This window comes from Physeter macrocephalus, chromosome 18 (assembly GCF_002837175.3).
Source record: "Physeter macrocephalus isolate SW-GA chromosome 18, ASM283717v5, whole genome shotgun sequence".
Taxonomy (NCBI): Eukaryota; Metazoa; Chordata; class Mammalia; order Artiodactyla; family Physeteridae; genus Physeter; species Physeter macrocephalus.
Window position 1 is genome coordinate 39212389 of NC_041231.1, and position 15210 is coordinate 39227598.

General features: G+C 40.0%; 1 protein-coding gene across 1 annotated transcript in view; it reads right to left on the reverse strand.

Moving 5' to 3' along the window:
* Positions 1 to 15210, reverse strand: part of CACNA2D3 (calcium voltage-gated channel auxiliary subunit alpha2delta 3) — a 798772-nt gene that overhangs the window by 567746 nt on the left and 215816 nt on the right. The window contains exon 4 of the mRNA XM_055079897.1: positions 14993 to 15049. Coding sequence (XP_054935872.1) covers positions 14993 to 15049 — 57 coding nt within the window. The remainder of the gene's footprint in view (positions 1 to 14992; positions 15050 to 15210) is intronic.

A 15210-nucleotide genomic window follows, 5' to 3' on the forward strand; every position in this document is an offset into this window, starting at 1 on the left:
AAAAACAGAAATATAAAAACCATATGAAAAGCAAAGAATAAAAGTTATTTTTATTTCTCATGTTAAAGCTAAAAAGCTTTTGCTTGTAAATTTTGTGATCATGGGACGCTGGAATTTAACAAAGATTTCAAAGCTCTTAATATATTCAGTGATTTTCATTTTATGTTTTGCTGGAACACATTTAATACTCATACCAGGCTTTTATTGCCATTTTTTACTCAAAAGAGTACTCTTTCTCAAATAATGCTTAAATTCAACTGAAGGGATTCTAAGGAAAATGTGTAATCATTAACGTGGATTTGGGCTGCATCAATGATTAAATTAGAGCTAGTTATCAAATTGTCATTAATACCAGAATGAGAGATCATGTGAGTCTTCCTTCAAATCAGTAAGAGCTAACACGTAGAAAAGCAGCCAAATGGAGCGATCAAGTAGAAGTAATAATTACTGTCACAAACACACCCAGTGTGGCATGGTTCATCTTTTCCTTACACAAGGGTTAGTGGCTTTTGTTTTAATGACTAGAGTCTGATGGAGTAACAGTTACACCTTTCGCCAGTCAGTGTGTATATTGGATGAATACTATCCTAGCACCGTGTTACAGGGCAGGACTTGAAACTGACATGCTGACCATCTGAAGAGGTAAGGACAGAGGAAACCCAGGTCCTCTCTACAGTCACGGATTTCAAACTCAACTGATCCTAGAAATAAAAATGAAAAATCTCTTTTCTCCTTAAATGCCATCACTGCATCAAAAGATGTGTCCAGAAATATGGACAAAATGACATTTGTCCCAGGACTAATTTCAAACACTCCTTTCTTGTATGAACAGTCAGAAACTAACAGTTTAAGAAGCATTACACTGGGGGGAAAATGTAAGATATTTAAATTTACATTTTCATTCCATCTGGTGTTTTAATCCCTTCCCTTCTGTAATCTGGATAGAGTTTTTATCACTCCCTAACAGTGTAGATTAATCTTTGATGCTTTTGTAGCTAGAGTAATTGAAGGACTTGTATCACCAATGAGCCACCGCACATCATGAGGTGGTCTACAGAAGGATGGAGGACATGCACAGGAAAATAGCTATTTCAATATAAAGGGCTAAGTGATAAATTATGGTAAAAATAGGCCACGAAGCTTCCCAGAAAAAGACACATTTAAGCTGAGCCCTAAAGGAAAACGGGACATTGCTAAAACAGTGTTCCAGCCCAAGAAAACATTGTAAACAAAGTTTTGGAGGCAAGAAAACTTCCCAGGACTTTGTTCTAGAAACAGCTGTATCTCAGAGACCTACACAGAGACCTACTGAGCCCACATGCCACAACTACTGAAGCCTGCGCGCCTAGAGCCCGTGCTCTGCAACAAGAGAAGCCACGACAATGAGAAGCCCGCACACCGCAACAAAGAGAAGCCCCGGCTCACCGCAACTAGAGAAAGCCCGCGCACAGCAACGGAGACCCAACACAGCCAAAAATAAAAAATAAAATAAAATAAATAAATTTTAAAAAAAAACAGAAATATAAAAACCATATGAAAAGCAAAGAATAAAAGTTATTTTTATTTCTCATGTTAAAGCTAAAAAGCTTTTGCTTGTAAATTTTGTGATCATGGGACGCTGGAATTTAACAAAGATTTCAAAGCTCTTAATATATTCAGTGATTTTCATTTTATGTTTTGCTGGAACACATTTAATACTCATACCAGGCTTTTATTGCCATTTTTTACTCAAAAGAGTACTCTTTCTCAAATAATGCTTAAATTCAACTGAAGGGATTCTAAGGAAAATGTGTAATCATTAACGTGGATTTGGGCTGCATCAATGATTAAATTAGAGCTAGTTATCAAATTGTCATTAATACCAGAATGAGAGATCATGTGAGTCTTCCTTCAAATCAGTAAGAGCTAACACGTAGAAAAGCAGCCAAATGGAGCGATCAAGTAGAAGTAATAATTACTGTCACAAACACACCCAGTGTGGCATGGTTCATCTTTTCCTTACACAAGGGTTAGTGGCTTTTGTTTTAATGACTAGAGTCTGATGGAGTAACAGTTACACCTTTCGCCAGTCAGTGTGTATATTGGATGAATACTATCCTAGCACCGTGTTACAGGGCAGGACTTGAAACTGACATGCTGACCATCTGAAGAGGTAAGGACAGAGGAAACCCAGGTCCTCTCTACAGTCACGGATTTCAAACTCAACTGATCCTAGAAATAAAAATGAAAAATCTCTTTTCTCCTTAAATGCCATCACTGCATCAAAAGATGTGTCCAGAAATATGGACAAAATGACATTTGTCCCAGGACTAATTTCAAACACTCCTTTCTTGTATGAACAGTCAGAAACTAACAGTTTAAGAAGCATTACACTGGGGGGAAAATGTAAGATATTTAAATTTACATTTTCATTCCATCTGGTGTTTTAATCCCTTCCCTTCTGTAATCTGGATAGAGTTTTTATCACTCCCTAACAGTGTAGATTAATCTTTGATGCTTTTGTAGCTAGAGTAATTGAAGGACTTGTATCACCAATGAGCCACCGCACATCATGAGGTGGTCTACAGAAGGATGGAGGACATGCACAGGAAAATAGCTATTTCAATATAAAGGGCTAAGTGATAAATTATGGTAAAAATAGGCCACGAAGCTTCCCAGAAAAAGACACATTTAAGCTGAGCCCTAAAGGAAAACGGGACATTGCTAAAACAGTGTTCCAGCCCAAGAAAACATTGTAAACAAAGTTTTGGAGGCAAGAAAACTTCCCAGGACTTTGTTCTAGAAACAGCTGTATCTCAGAGACCTACACAGAGACCGCATCAATGGCTGGATGACCATCAGGCAATAAACCAGGGCAAAGGAATAACCTGGAGAGATAGAATCAACTAGACAAGAAGAAATCCAAGACATCTTTCCCTACACTCTGAAACGCTGAAACTGCAGTTACAGTAATATCTGAGAGCTTAATAATATTCAGTAATCCTTATTGATACAAATGTTTTTGCTTTTCAATTCCAATAGGAAAGGCACATATAAATCACCAACTATCAAGAGGATCATTTCTTTAGAGAAAAACAACTTTTAAGGAGGCTTCATTATTTCTTCGATCCTGTAGAAGAAATAAGCTTTGTTGCACATGAATGAACATTTTGTATAAAATGACCTTCTGCTTGAAAGCTGCAAAGATTGCTTCTGCTTTAAAAACAGCAAACATTTCAAAGTGGATTATAAAAGCTAATCTATAACGTTTCCAGAGAAAACAGGTAACGGAACAATAGAACAAACACATCTTGTGTATGTGGGGAGAGTTCTCTTCCCTTCCTCTACCTCCATCTTCCTGTCTCTTTCAGATTGCATAAGACTACACCAGCCTTTTACAGACAAAATAAGCCTAGAGTTTACATCAGAAGACTTGATCACAATCAATAAAAAATTAGTTTCCACAGGAGATAACCTGTTATCAATTTGAGGCTGATTAAATTAATAGCTATTATCAACATGAGTGGCCAATTTCCAAACCAAAGTCATCTCATTCTACATCTAAGGCTACATTTGCCAAAATGTAACATTTGCAAAGCTATTGAAGATGGAAACAGCCAAACTTTGCTCAAAAGGCTACCCAAGGGCCAAGGCAGCTGGGGAGGAGACAGGAAGAAAAGACAACCTTATTTTTCAGCCCAATTACATTTTTCCAAATGATCCAGCATTTTAAAACATGGTCTTCTGCTTATGTAATCCTCCCGGGAGTGGTTTAGAGTTGAATTACCAAAATCAAGGCTATTTAACCATAAAACCTGTAAAGTCCCCTCCGAACACTTCAGTTCCAAGATAACTGAACACTTTTCTTTGTGGGCAATGGTACTCCCATTAACTTCTTGAGAGGACAAGTCCGAGATGAAAAGAACTATGACATTATGTCAGTTTGAGGATGAACATTTGTTTTCCACAGTGGAAGTCACCTATCACTGAGGGCTCTGACAGTGGTGAATTAAATTCTGTTCCAGCCCTTAATTACATCTTTCCAGAGCTGACTCAGAGGTCTTGACTGCAACCCACAATGGCAGAGCATTGAAGGTACTGTCCAACTAGCTAAGGAAGATGTAAACATCTGCCTAAAATAAGAAAGATAAGGGGACTTCCCTGGTGGTCCAGTGGCTAAGACTCTGCGCTCCCAATGCAGGGGGCCCGGGTTCGATCCCTGGTCAGGGAACTAGATCACACATGCCTGCCGCAACTAAGAGTTTGCATGCCACCAACTAAAGATCTCACGTGTCCCAATTAAAGATCCCACACGCCGCAACTAAAGACTCCGCATGCCGCAACTAATGATCCCACATGCTGCAACAAAGATCCTGCGTGCCGCAACTAAGACCCAGCACAGCAAAATAAATAAATAAATATTTTTTAAAAAGAAGAAGAAAGATAAGGTGCAGCCAAGTTAAGAAGGTGATAGTACTGGAGAGGATGTCTACCCTACAGAGAGTTTCCAATCCTGGTTGTAGCAACAAGTTTCCATCAATTCTGTTCAATTTAGTTTAACAAGTATTTGTTGAGAACCCATTCAGTAATCAGAACAGCAACAAGAACTGAGTGGGACACTAAGGAGGAGATGACTTAGTCTTGGCTCTCAAGAAGCTTTTGGTCTTTTAAACATTATGGCCCAGTAGAATCAGAACAGTCTCAGAGCCCAGGAACAAGGGTTTGAATCCAGATCTTCCTACTCAGTAGCTACTTGACTCTGGGAAAATCTTTATTTCTCTGAGTCTTGGTTTTCTTATCCGATCTTTAGTCTGTATCTCCATGTGTGAATTTGATGAGCATGTACACACAAAACACTTCCTGAAGGATTCCACACAAATGTTAAGATATCATGATGAAGGGGCAGGGGAGGAGACAAGTTTTTCAGGCATAACACAGCTTGACTGGAACAGGAAAAGACCACAGAGTCTGTGCCACCCACAGTTGGCTCGCATGTGGGGAGAACTTGGAACAAATCCTCAAGTTCACGGTTACATGGAGGTTATGTGAGAGTAATTCTGCTGCCAACGAAAGGACTCCAAACCTTGTGTTCTCAAACACAGGGCTGTGCACCTGCTCCTTAAGGACTGGCTTTCAGAATCCACCACTCTCTTTTTTAGCTTCAGCAGCAAAATCTGTGATCAGTCAGGCTGAAAATGGAATGAGGCAAAAGCACCTTTATCAAAGGTTTGACCGATGTCCTCAGAATGGCACAAATACAGAAATTAAGATGTTTGCCAAAGCAAGCTCTTTTGATGGATGGTACCTGTGAGACATGGAACTGGACAGCGAGTGTGGCAGCTCCCAGCCCCTGGGCCCCAACCGTAGCCAGGGAAGGAAAATTCTCTTTCTCCTTGAAAATAGAGAGATAGGGCTTCCCCGGTGGCGCAGTGGTTAAGAATCCACCTGCCAATGCAGGGGACACAGGTTTGATCCCCGGTCCGGGAAGATCCCACATGCTGCAGAGCAACTACGCCCATGCACCACAACTAGTGAGTCTGCGCTCTGGAGCCCGCAAGCCACAACTACTGAGCCTGCATGCCACAACTACTGAAGCCCGCACACTTAGAGCCTGTGCTCTTCAACAAGAGAAGCCACTGCAATGAGAAGCCCGCACACCAACACGAAGAGTAGCCCTCCCCCCGCCATAACCAGAGAAAGCCTGCAGGCAGCAATGAAGACCCAATGCAGCCAAAAATAAATAACTAAAATAAATAAATTTTAAAAAGAAGAAAAGAAAATAGATATATAACAATTTCCATGTCTAGTCAGATTATTACCTACTCAAGATGGATTTTTATGTAAATATGATGCAGGGGGAAAGCTATTTCAATTCCACTGCTATTCTCTCCTTGTATCCATCCATCCAGATGTTTACCAGGCAACTTCAGTTTGGAAGGGAACATATCATGTTGGTTGGTCCAAGAGCAGGCTCTGGGGTCAGACAATCTGACTTTGAATCCTGGCTCCAGCTCCTTCATGAGAGTACTCTGGGCAAAAGTTCTTGGTACACAGTGAATGTCCATTAATGTTAGCTCTTATTATTGTTGATGATGATGACAAGACAATGCTGATGATAATTAAGTATATGAGAAGAATTGTGCTAGAGGCTTGGGCCATGAAGATGACCAACACGTTCATAGTTCAGCTGGGAGGAGAAGCAAGTAAATAGACAGTGTAGTGCGGGCTATTACAGGAGGTCCCACAAGGTGGTAACAGCAAATTATTTAGTTTCACACTTCCTATCCCAGTGCCAAACTGTTCTAAGTGCTTTAATCAATTAATCCAGCTAATCCTCACAACCATCCTATAAAGGAAAGCACATATAGTCTCCCAACTTTACACACGGTGAAACCAAAAGCAGAGAGGTTTAAGGTGTTATGACAACTCAAAGCAGGGAGCAGATAACTCCGCCAGGGAATGCGGCACCCTTCCCTGGCAGAGTTATGTGTGGGGAAGGTTTCATAAATGGTGTGACAGTAGTCTAAGTTAAAGGATGAGTGGAAGTCAGCCAAGCGGCCAAGAAAAATGATGGGAGAAGGAGCAGCAAAGACTCCAAGGAAGACGCCTCATGTGTCTGCAAAGCTGTAGGTAGTTTGGAATGGGGAAGGTCAGTGGTGTGGGGAGAAGGGTGCAAAGAGGCAGGCAAGTAGGGTCCAAATGAGCAAGGCCAAGGAATACTATGCTCTGTGCACTGCAGTGGGGGTAAGGAGCTGAAGAGGTCTAATTGGGCATAAAAGCAAAATAATCAGTTCTGAAATTTAAGTCATCTTTCAATTAATCTGGTAGCAGTGTTGAAAAAATAGATTAGATTACTATATCTAGGTTGGAAGGAAAGAAGGGAGGAGGGAGGGAGGGAGGGAGGGAGGGAGAGGTTTAGGGCATAGCAGGAAGGGAATGCAAAGTGAAGGAAGGTTTTAAGATGAAAACATGCTCACAGTATGTGAGCAGTAATAAGAACTGCCATGGGAAGCTCCCTGCAGACTCAGTTCAGGGTAGCTTTGGGATACTTCCCAGGGACCAGAAAGCCATTGGGCCCAGGCCTCCAATTCAAAGAGCCTTAAACTTAGACTTTCTACCCTAATCTCCTAAAAAGATCACACGTACAGTCACAGAGAACCATAGCACTGGAAGGAGAAGTTCTTTTAAGTTGCATCTCTTTCCTGGACCATACAGCCTATGGTGCATTATAATTTTTCTTTACTGTATCCTTTACTTCTTGGGGAGAGCTCAGTTACATTGTATAAGCACTCTTTGTTAAAACAAACAAACAAACAAACAGTAATGTGTTAAATGTAAATATTTAAAATATAACACAATTTTCAACTATGTTTTGTCATTTCTTCATTTCATAACAGACTGGGAGCCTTGAAAAATGAAAATGGCCTGGGTCCCTCCTGACTTTTGAAGAACCCGGGGATATCAGACCAAGCTGGCTTTTACTCCTCTAAGGTAAAGTTAACCGCTTATACATATGTGTGAAGCTGATTTCAAATGAAATCAAGAATGAATGATGAAAAATAAGACTCTTCCCATGATCTTGGTCCCCAAACATTTTATGCAAGTCCCTTGCTTCAGAGTGCTCAGAAAAGGCCCTCCTCCAGCAATAGAAATAAGATCCTGAAGCCAGCACTCTCAACCCTGCCCAATACTTTCAAGAAAATGACTGCTTCAACTTAAGACACTGTGCAGCAAGGGGACCAACCCTGGGGGCAGGATGCTGTGTATATATGAGCTTTTAAGTCCATGGGGAGCTGAGTCAACCAAGGGGCTGGTTCTGAATGAAGTGTGTGTGCCTTCAACTCATTTTTTGTTATTTTTCCTTCTACTTTATATATGTTCCTTTTGCATTCAAGGAATGACATTTTCACCCTTTGGAACTAGACTTACCATTTTTAAATTTCCAAGGATGAGAAGCCAGCTTAAAGGATAAGCTGGTTCTCCCTTTTTTAATGCCCACGTTATGAACTGAAATTACACAGAAGGTTTGAATTTTTGGAAAGTTATTCATATACTTTATTCTCTCTGCTTCAACTCTCTTTCTGCTCTGTCAACCTTTAATTATAACTTTATTTCAAAATGACAATCAAGTAAGCAGATATATGAACATATGCTAGTGGTAAAAGATTGGAGGATTTTTTTTAATGAAGAAAAGACAGAACTAATGAAAGACTAAATCCATTTTACATAAAAGTAAACTAAGACCAAAAACTTAAATTCTCTCAAATGTCTATGCAATTCATTTGTATACCAGGCTTGCTTTTGACATTCATCATGCTTTGCTCACAAATGCTCCCTCCTCATCGGCCATGCCCTGCAGTCTGGACTCTTGTAATTTTCCAATGCTCTTACAGGACCAAACAAAATGGACAACACACTGACACTCTATGTTTGCCTTTCTCCAAATACCCAGCCCCTTATTGTACTGTAAAATAGACACACAGAGAAGTAGTAAGTTCAACCATATAAAATGTCTACTTTGTGAATCAAAGCAGTTGAATCTCAGCAAGTCTATGCAGTTTCAGTAAATTCATAAAATACATTTGGACTTTGGTGGGTTTTAAATTCCCTTTAACATTCTAAAGGAGCTAAATTATTTTGAGCAAATTAAGAGTCCAAGGAAGACATAGAAAATGGAAATGAACACAATCAAGGCCCTTCTTTGTGCCGACACTTTACAAATGTTTGCCCATTTAAGCTCTACAATAAGCCCCTAGGGAGGTATCACATTCTCACCACACAGATGAAAAACAGTCTTAGAGGGGTGAAGGGACCACCCCAAAGTGACCAGAGAATGAGTTATGGGGTTAAGAATGAAACTCATGACGCTCCCAGTTGGCTAAACTGCTATAAAGACTCGGACCATCGATGCCAACGTGGATGCCCTCTGGTGTGACATAGGCCCTTGGAACCGTGGTCACTAGCAGCTGCCTCAACTGGTCCTTAAGCAAAGACTTAAGTCTAACAAGCAAATAACCTGACGAAATGATGTCTTGATTAGATCCTGACTATCATGAGTATTAGGCTTCCAAACCAGGTATAAAGAGAGGGGCATAAGACCTAGATTGGAGGAAATGATACACCCTTGTATCTTTTGCATTATATCAGAAACCGTGCCTACCACCTATTTATCTGGTGAGAGAAAAGCAGACTGATGTTCTGGTCACAGCTTTCTTCATGTCCCCAAAACATGGATGCAAATCTATCATTGAAGAAAAAAAAAAAAAAAACCAACAATCTGGAGGCTGACGACTACCTAATATCTCTCACAGTTGAGCTATCCTCCCTTTCAGGCCTGGAGACCTTTCAAAGAACTTGTCTCCATGGTGACAAGGGGTTAGCACAAGAGTCAAGACCAAACATCCAGTTTTCTCTGTGCTGGGAAAGGCAACAGCCTTATGTGGTCTGATAGCAGCTGCTCAGAAGTGTCCTTTAGGTCAAGTTCCACTCGATCCCCATGGGGAACCGAGCAGGATCAGCTCAGTAGCAGCAGGACACTGAGCAAGGACAGGCTGCCACAGCCAGGAGGCATGGTCTTCACACTGCACTGCTCAGTGCCTCCTGAGCATCTCCATGGTGAAACAACAGCCAGGAACCTAGCCTTCATGGGCTTATGCTGGAAGAGACAAAGACAGCAAGCAAAGGAACAAATGCATTATATCACATCAGAATGAGTGCCATGAACATTACAAAGCAAGGTGACATGGTAGAAAGTGACAGGGGCACAAACATTTGTGATGGTCAGGAAAGAGATTCCTGCAAAATCAACATGTACCTGAATAAAAAGAAGGAGCCCAGAGGCTATCTGGAGGAAGAGCTTCCCAGGAAGAAGAACAGCAAGTGCAAAGGCCCCGAGGTGCTGACTGCTAAAACCAAACACAGGTCCACAAGATCATACCTGAAAACTTTGGCGCCAGGTATGCTACTCTAGTTCAGGATTATTTGGATTTTAGAAAGGTAAAATGATTTTACAAAGGTAAAATGATACATGTGTATCACATATTTGTTACAAATCAGCCCCAGTGAGGGCTGAGGCAGCACCCCATAGTCAAATATTAATATTTCTGTAGTAAGATATATGATTATTCACATTAAGTAGAACAAATAAATATTATACATATCCACCTGTCAATTCAGATCAAGTTTCTACCAAATGAGTTATGAAAAAAGTTTCAATTCTCAGGGCTATCTGGATTACAAAATTGTAGTATGAGTTTGTGAACCTACTCAAACTTAAAAGAAAATTAAGTTGATAAATATTTCTCAACTTTATGTTTGTTAGCCACAAAGTTTACTCAGCCCTTTGGCTCAGCTACCACATGCGCCAACAAATCACAAAATTAAATGAGTAAGGATAAGTCAAATAAATGGGAAGGGGAGGAGGGATGTTATCGGAGTGATGAAAATGTACAATCAATTGTACATCGATTGCCCTATTTTATTTTTTTATCTTTTTATTTTTTGCGGTACGCGGGCCCTTCACCGCTGTGGCCTCTCCCGCTGCGGAGCACAGGCTCCCGACGCGCAGGCTCAGTGGCCATGGCTCACGGGCCCAGCCGCTCCGCAGCATGTGGGATCTTCCCGGACCGGGGCACGAACCCGTGTCCCCCGCATCGGCAGGCGGACTCTCAACCACTGCGCCACCAGGGAAGCCCCCAGTTGCCATATTATTGTGATGCACTCACAACTTGGTAAACCTAATAAAATCACTGAAGTCTACACTTAGAAGAGGTGAATTGTATTGGATGTAAATTATGCCTCAATAAAGTTGTTAGAAAAAATACCAATGGGAGAAACTCAGAAATGTGAATTAATGTACTCACAAGTCTGCAAATGTAGGAACCCTTTTATCTATAATGTGATCCATTTTCTCACAGTAAAAGTGTTCCAGTAATGTAAAATGATACAGCCACTTTGGAAAACAATCTGGCAGTTCCTCAAAAGGTTAAACACAGACTTAACATACAACCCAGAATTCCACTCCTAGGTAAACACTCAAGAAAAATGAAAAACTAAGTTTTTGACACAAAAACTTACACACAAATGTTCATAACTGTGCTTTTCATAATGGCCCCAAAGTGGAAACAACCCTAATGTCCAACAGCTGATGAATGGATAAACAAATGTGGTATATCCATACAATGGAATATAAGTCAGCAATAAAAAGGAATGATGTACATTAATACACCACAACATGGATGGAACCTGAAAACAGTATGCTAAGTGAAAGGAGTCAGTCACAAAAAGATCACACATTATATGATTTCATGTATATGAAATGTCCAAAAAACCAGAAACTCAAAGAAACAGAAAGCAGATTAGCCGATGGAGGGCTGGGGAGAATGGTAAGATTGAAGGACAATAGCTAAAGACCTTTGGCTCAGCTACCACATGCGCCAACAAATCACAAAGTTTTTGGGTTTCTTTCTGGGGTAATGAAAATGTTCTAAATTTAATTGTGGTGATGGCTGTACAACTGTAAATATACTAAGATTTAATATATATACTAAATGTACATAATATATGTACTAAATATAATATATAAATATACATACATTAAAACTTAGAGTGAATTTACACTTTATATGGGTAAATTGTATGGTATGTAAATTATATTTCAATAAAACTGTCACCAAAAAAGAGTGTCTTTGGTATATTAGGATGGAATTAAATATGTATTGTTGTCTGATGTTCCTCAAAGCACAAATGACTCCTTGACATCTGCCAGCTTAGCGAGTACAACCTGTCTTCATAGAACGTAACCTGGTGATGGCCAATCACCACCAACAGAGGGAAAGTTCTTGTCCACCAACTATGACACTGGGCAAGTCTGTGAAGAGATTTAAATCTCCTCTAAAGACTTACTTATTTACTTGATCCTTAACTAGGATATCTGATGTACTTTTAGCACAACACGTATCAGATTAACTAGCTAAATTACTGTCATTTGCAATAACTGTGACAAGAAACACTAAATAAATATTATTGAGATAAAAGTAAGTATATTAAAATGATCCTCAGAAGTGTGTTGTAGCGTGAACACTCAACCACAGGAGTCTAAGAATTATAACTAATGGTACCTAGCATAATTCTAGGTCAATCCAGAGCTAACATACAAACAGTGCTAATTAAGATTTTTCTTGATTCTTGAGAAAGTAAACACCAAATGGAGGAAAAGCTCACAGAGTAGCAACAACATTTTGGAAGGCTTATAATAATTTATTATTGTTTATTTATATCTCAACACATTCCAAATAGATTTTTCCCATCTTTTGTATGATACATCAAGAAGAAAAAATAAAACCTCTATTATTAAATTAACTAAGAACATCTGATTTTAAGGAACATGAAACCAATTGGTCAACAAATGTTTATTAAGCATCTACTATATACAAAGAACATGGCCAGACACTGAAAAGAGCTGCAAAATACTTATGGCAGTCTCTGCCCTCTAGGAATTTGTAGTCACATTTTGCAATAATAAATAACTATCCCTGATGCTATTTGCCAGATTTCAAACAAGGGGTCCAGTTAACAGGAGGTGTTAAGAGAGAAATGGAGTGATGACTCTCCAATACTGCGGCCAGGAAGAGACTGGAGATGAATTCTAAACTAACTTTAAGAGGTGCCTAGGATTTAGGCAGGTTCCAAGGAAAGAAGGCAGATATCCTAAGTGGGAAAAGCTGTGAAAGGCCAAGGTGCAGTTTTGGGAATGGAGGGCTCACCAGTCTGGGCAGTTAGACAAGGCCACTGAGCAGAGCTGGGGCCAGTGTGGGGTAGGAGCCTGGACTAATTCGTGTAAGCATTGAACTTCATCCTAAATGAGTTCAGAAAGATGCCGGAGGAAAAGTGAGCCAAGACGATCAGGGGCCATGGTCCACAGAGGATGGTGATGGGACGAAGGGAAAGAAATTATGAGAAAGCACAAGGCCTCAGCTTGCCCATGCCAGCTGCTTGGAGTAGTGTGTATAGCACTGAACACCATGCAGATGGTCCCCAGTACAGCCATGGCTCTATCACTGCCAAGTCTAATCACACCTAACAATAGAACTTAGTCCTTTTCTATACCACTATTTTTTAAAAAGGTTTGTGTCATTAAATTATTTTATAGCTTTTTTTTAAAAGAAAAATGTTCTTTTGTAAAGTCTTAGGCCTAGGGGGAAAAAAAAGACAACCCTTTCAGTGACCTGCCATAGTCCTTGAATATTGATACATCATATGTATACATATCTGTGATTATTTCTATTATGTTAATTAAGCTTTCACTGGGGGGCGGAGGGTGAAGTAAGCAGGGTGATTACATAGCAAGTGAAACAGGTTAAAAGGGGAACACACCCCCAAATATAAACTTCAGGACACATATGATGATTATTAAACTGATTACCGCAGATATGCTGGTTATATGTTTGAAAATTAAAGCTTATATGAACCAGAAGGGATCAGTGACTCACCTGGGTTTTCTCTCCCTCTCTGTCTCTCTCTCTCAGAAGTTCAAGTATTATTTAGTAAGCAAAGATTAATAAGACACAGTCCTCCTCTTAAAGATTGCACAAAATAGTAAAGGAGACAAATATGTAATCAAATAACTACTATTTGATATGATGAATGTGATAGCTATCTCAGACGTGGTACCTTTAAAATAAGCATTAAAATAATAACTGCTAACAAAATAAGTCAAAACAAGAATACCAACTTGTGCCCATGTATTCTAATAAAATCTTGCTCCTTATATAATTTCCCTCATTTACCAATATTTCGTTAAGACAAACCACTTAGTTTATGCTGTTTAATACATTATAGTTCTTAACATGCAGGTACTCATGAAAACCATGAATAATGCTTTTCACTTTGCTGATAACTAATATTATAAGCAACAGTCAGACAATGGGTGGTGAATCACAGGATAGACCACTACCAGAGGTCAAGGTGGGCAGGCATCTAAACCATGCAGATGGTAGGTAATGTTCCAAACGGTCAGGGACAAGGAAGGAGCAAAAGAGTGCTACAAAGACCAAAGGGGCCAGTGGGCACATAACCCAGGACACTCTGGAAAAACATGATGAAGATCCTGGCTCAATTAAGATAAGTTTATGGGGAAGGCAAGTTAGCAAGGCTTAAAAAGAGACTACTAAAAAACTGGGATGAGCTCTTCCAGGTACCAGGTTAGGGGGCAGAGTGTGTGGTCAGGACTCTTTCAAAACCCTCTAAAACTGTACTTCTCTCTTGACTCATCCCCCTGAGATGGTGTTTTGCCACGATTCCCCATGATCCCTGCACTTCCCTTGAACTAGCAGCATTTGACAACGGCTTCTTGTAATTACGTTATGAGTGGTCAGAAATCAACTATTCAGCTTCCCTTTTTCTAAATGCTGGCTCTCAGGGAGGCCACTCAGGGCTGGGAACAACATCCCTGGAGACAAAAACGTAGGAGCAACTCAAAGAAGACAGGGGCATTTGAGTACTGATGGGCAGATAATCCCAGGACCCACAGCGGGTTGGGAGCAGAGCTGACATTCACAGGAGTTGTCTGCCTTTGCTAATTGATTGTAAAGAAACGTCTTCCTTGGTGAGGATCAAGTGAGTCCACTGAATGAAACTTAGTGCACAGAAACATTGGTTAGTCCTATAGTTTAAAAAACTCTAAGCAATATGACTGGACAGCTGTTAGAGTGGAAACGTATTAGAAAAGGTAAGTTGGTACTAAGAGAATTAGACTTGGCAGTTTATCAAATGTGAACTGGAGAGGATAGATGAATTCTAAGTCAATAACCATTATGGTCACTCCTAACAACTTCTGTCTGGCAGGTGCCTGGATTTCTGCCACAACATTTACTTGCAACATACGTTTGCTTTGTTGTCGCTGTTTTATTTGCTCTCTGCTTTGAATTTGTAGCACCCTTCTGTTTTGAGGTTGCTTTTCTCTTTATAACCATTGTAGCATCTTTTAAGAATCTTAACCATAATTTAAGATCACCTGCAATAATGCAAATATGTATGGAGTTAAACAGCTGACTTTTTCACATGGAGACATCTGGGAAAAGAAGGAAAAAGAAGGAAAGTTAAGAAAAGCTTAGTCCAAAATACAGGAACCATGTCTATTGAATAGTTAAGCTAGTAGCTTCCAAGGTGAAATTCATAGGCCCTTCTCAAAGATTTCTCAGTTTTTCAGCTGTATTGAGAAGCCTTACTCTA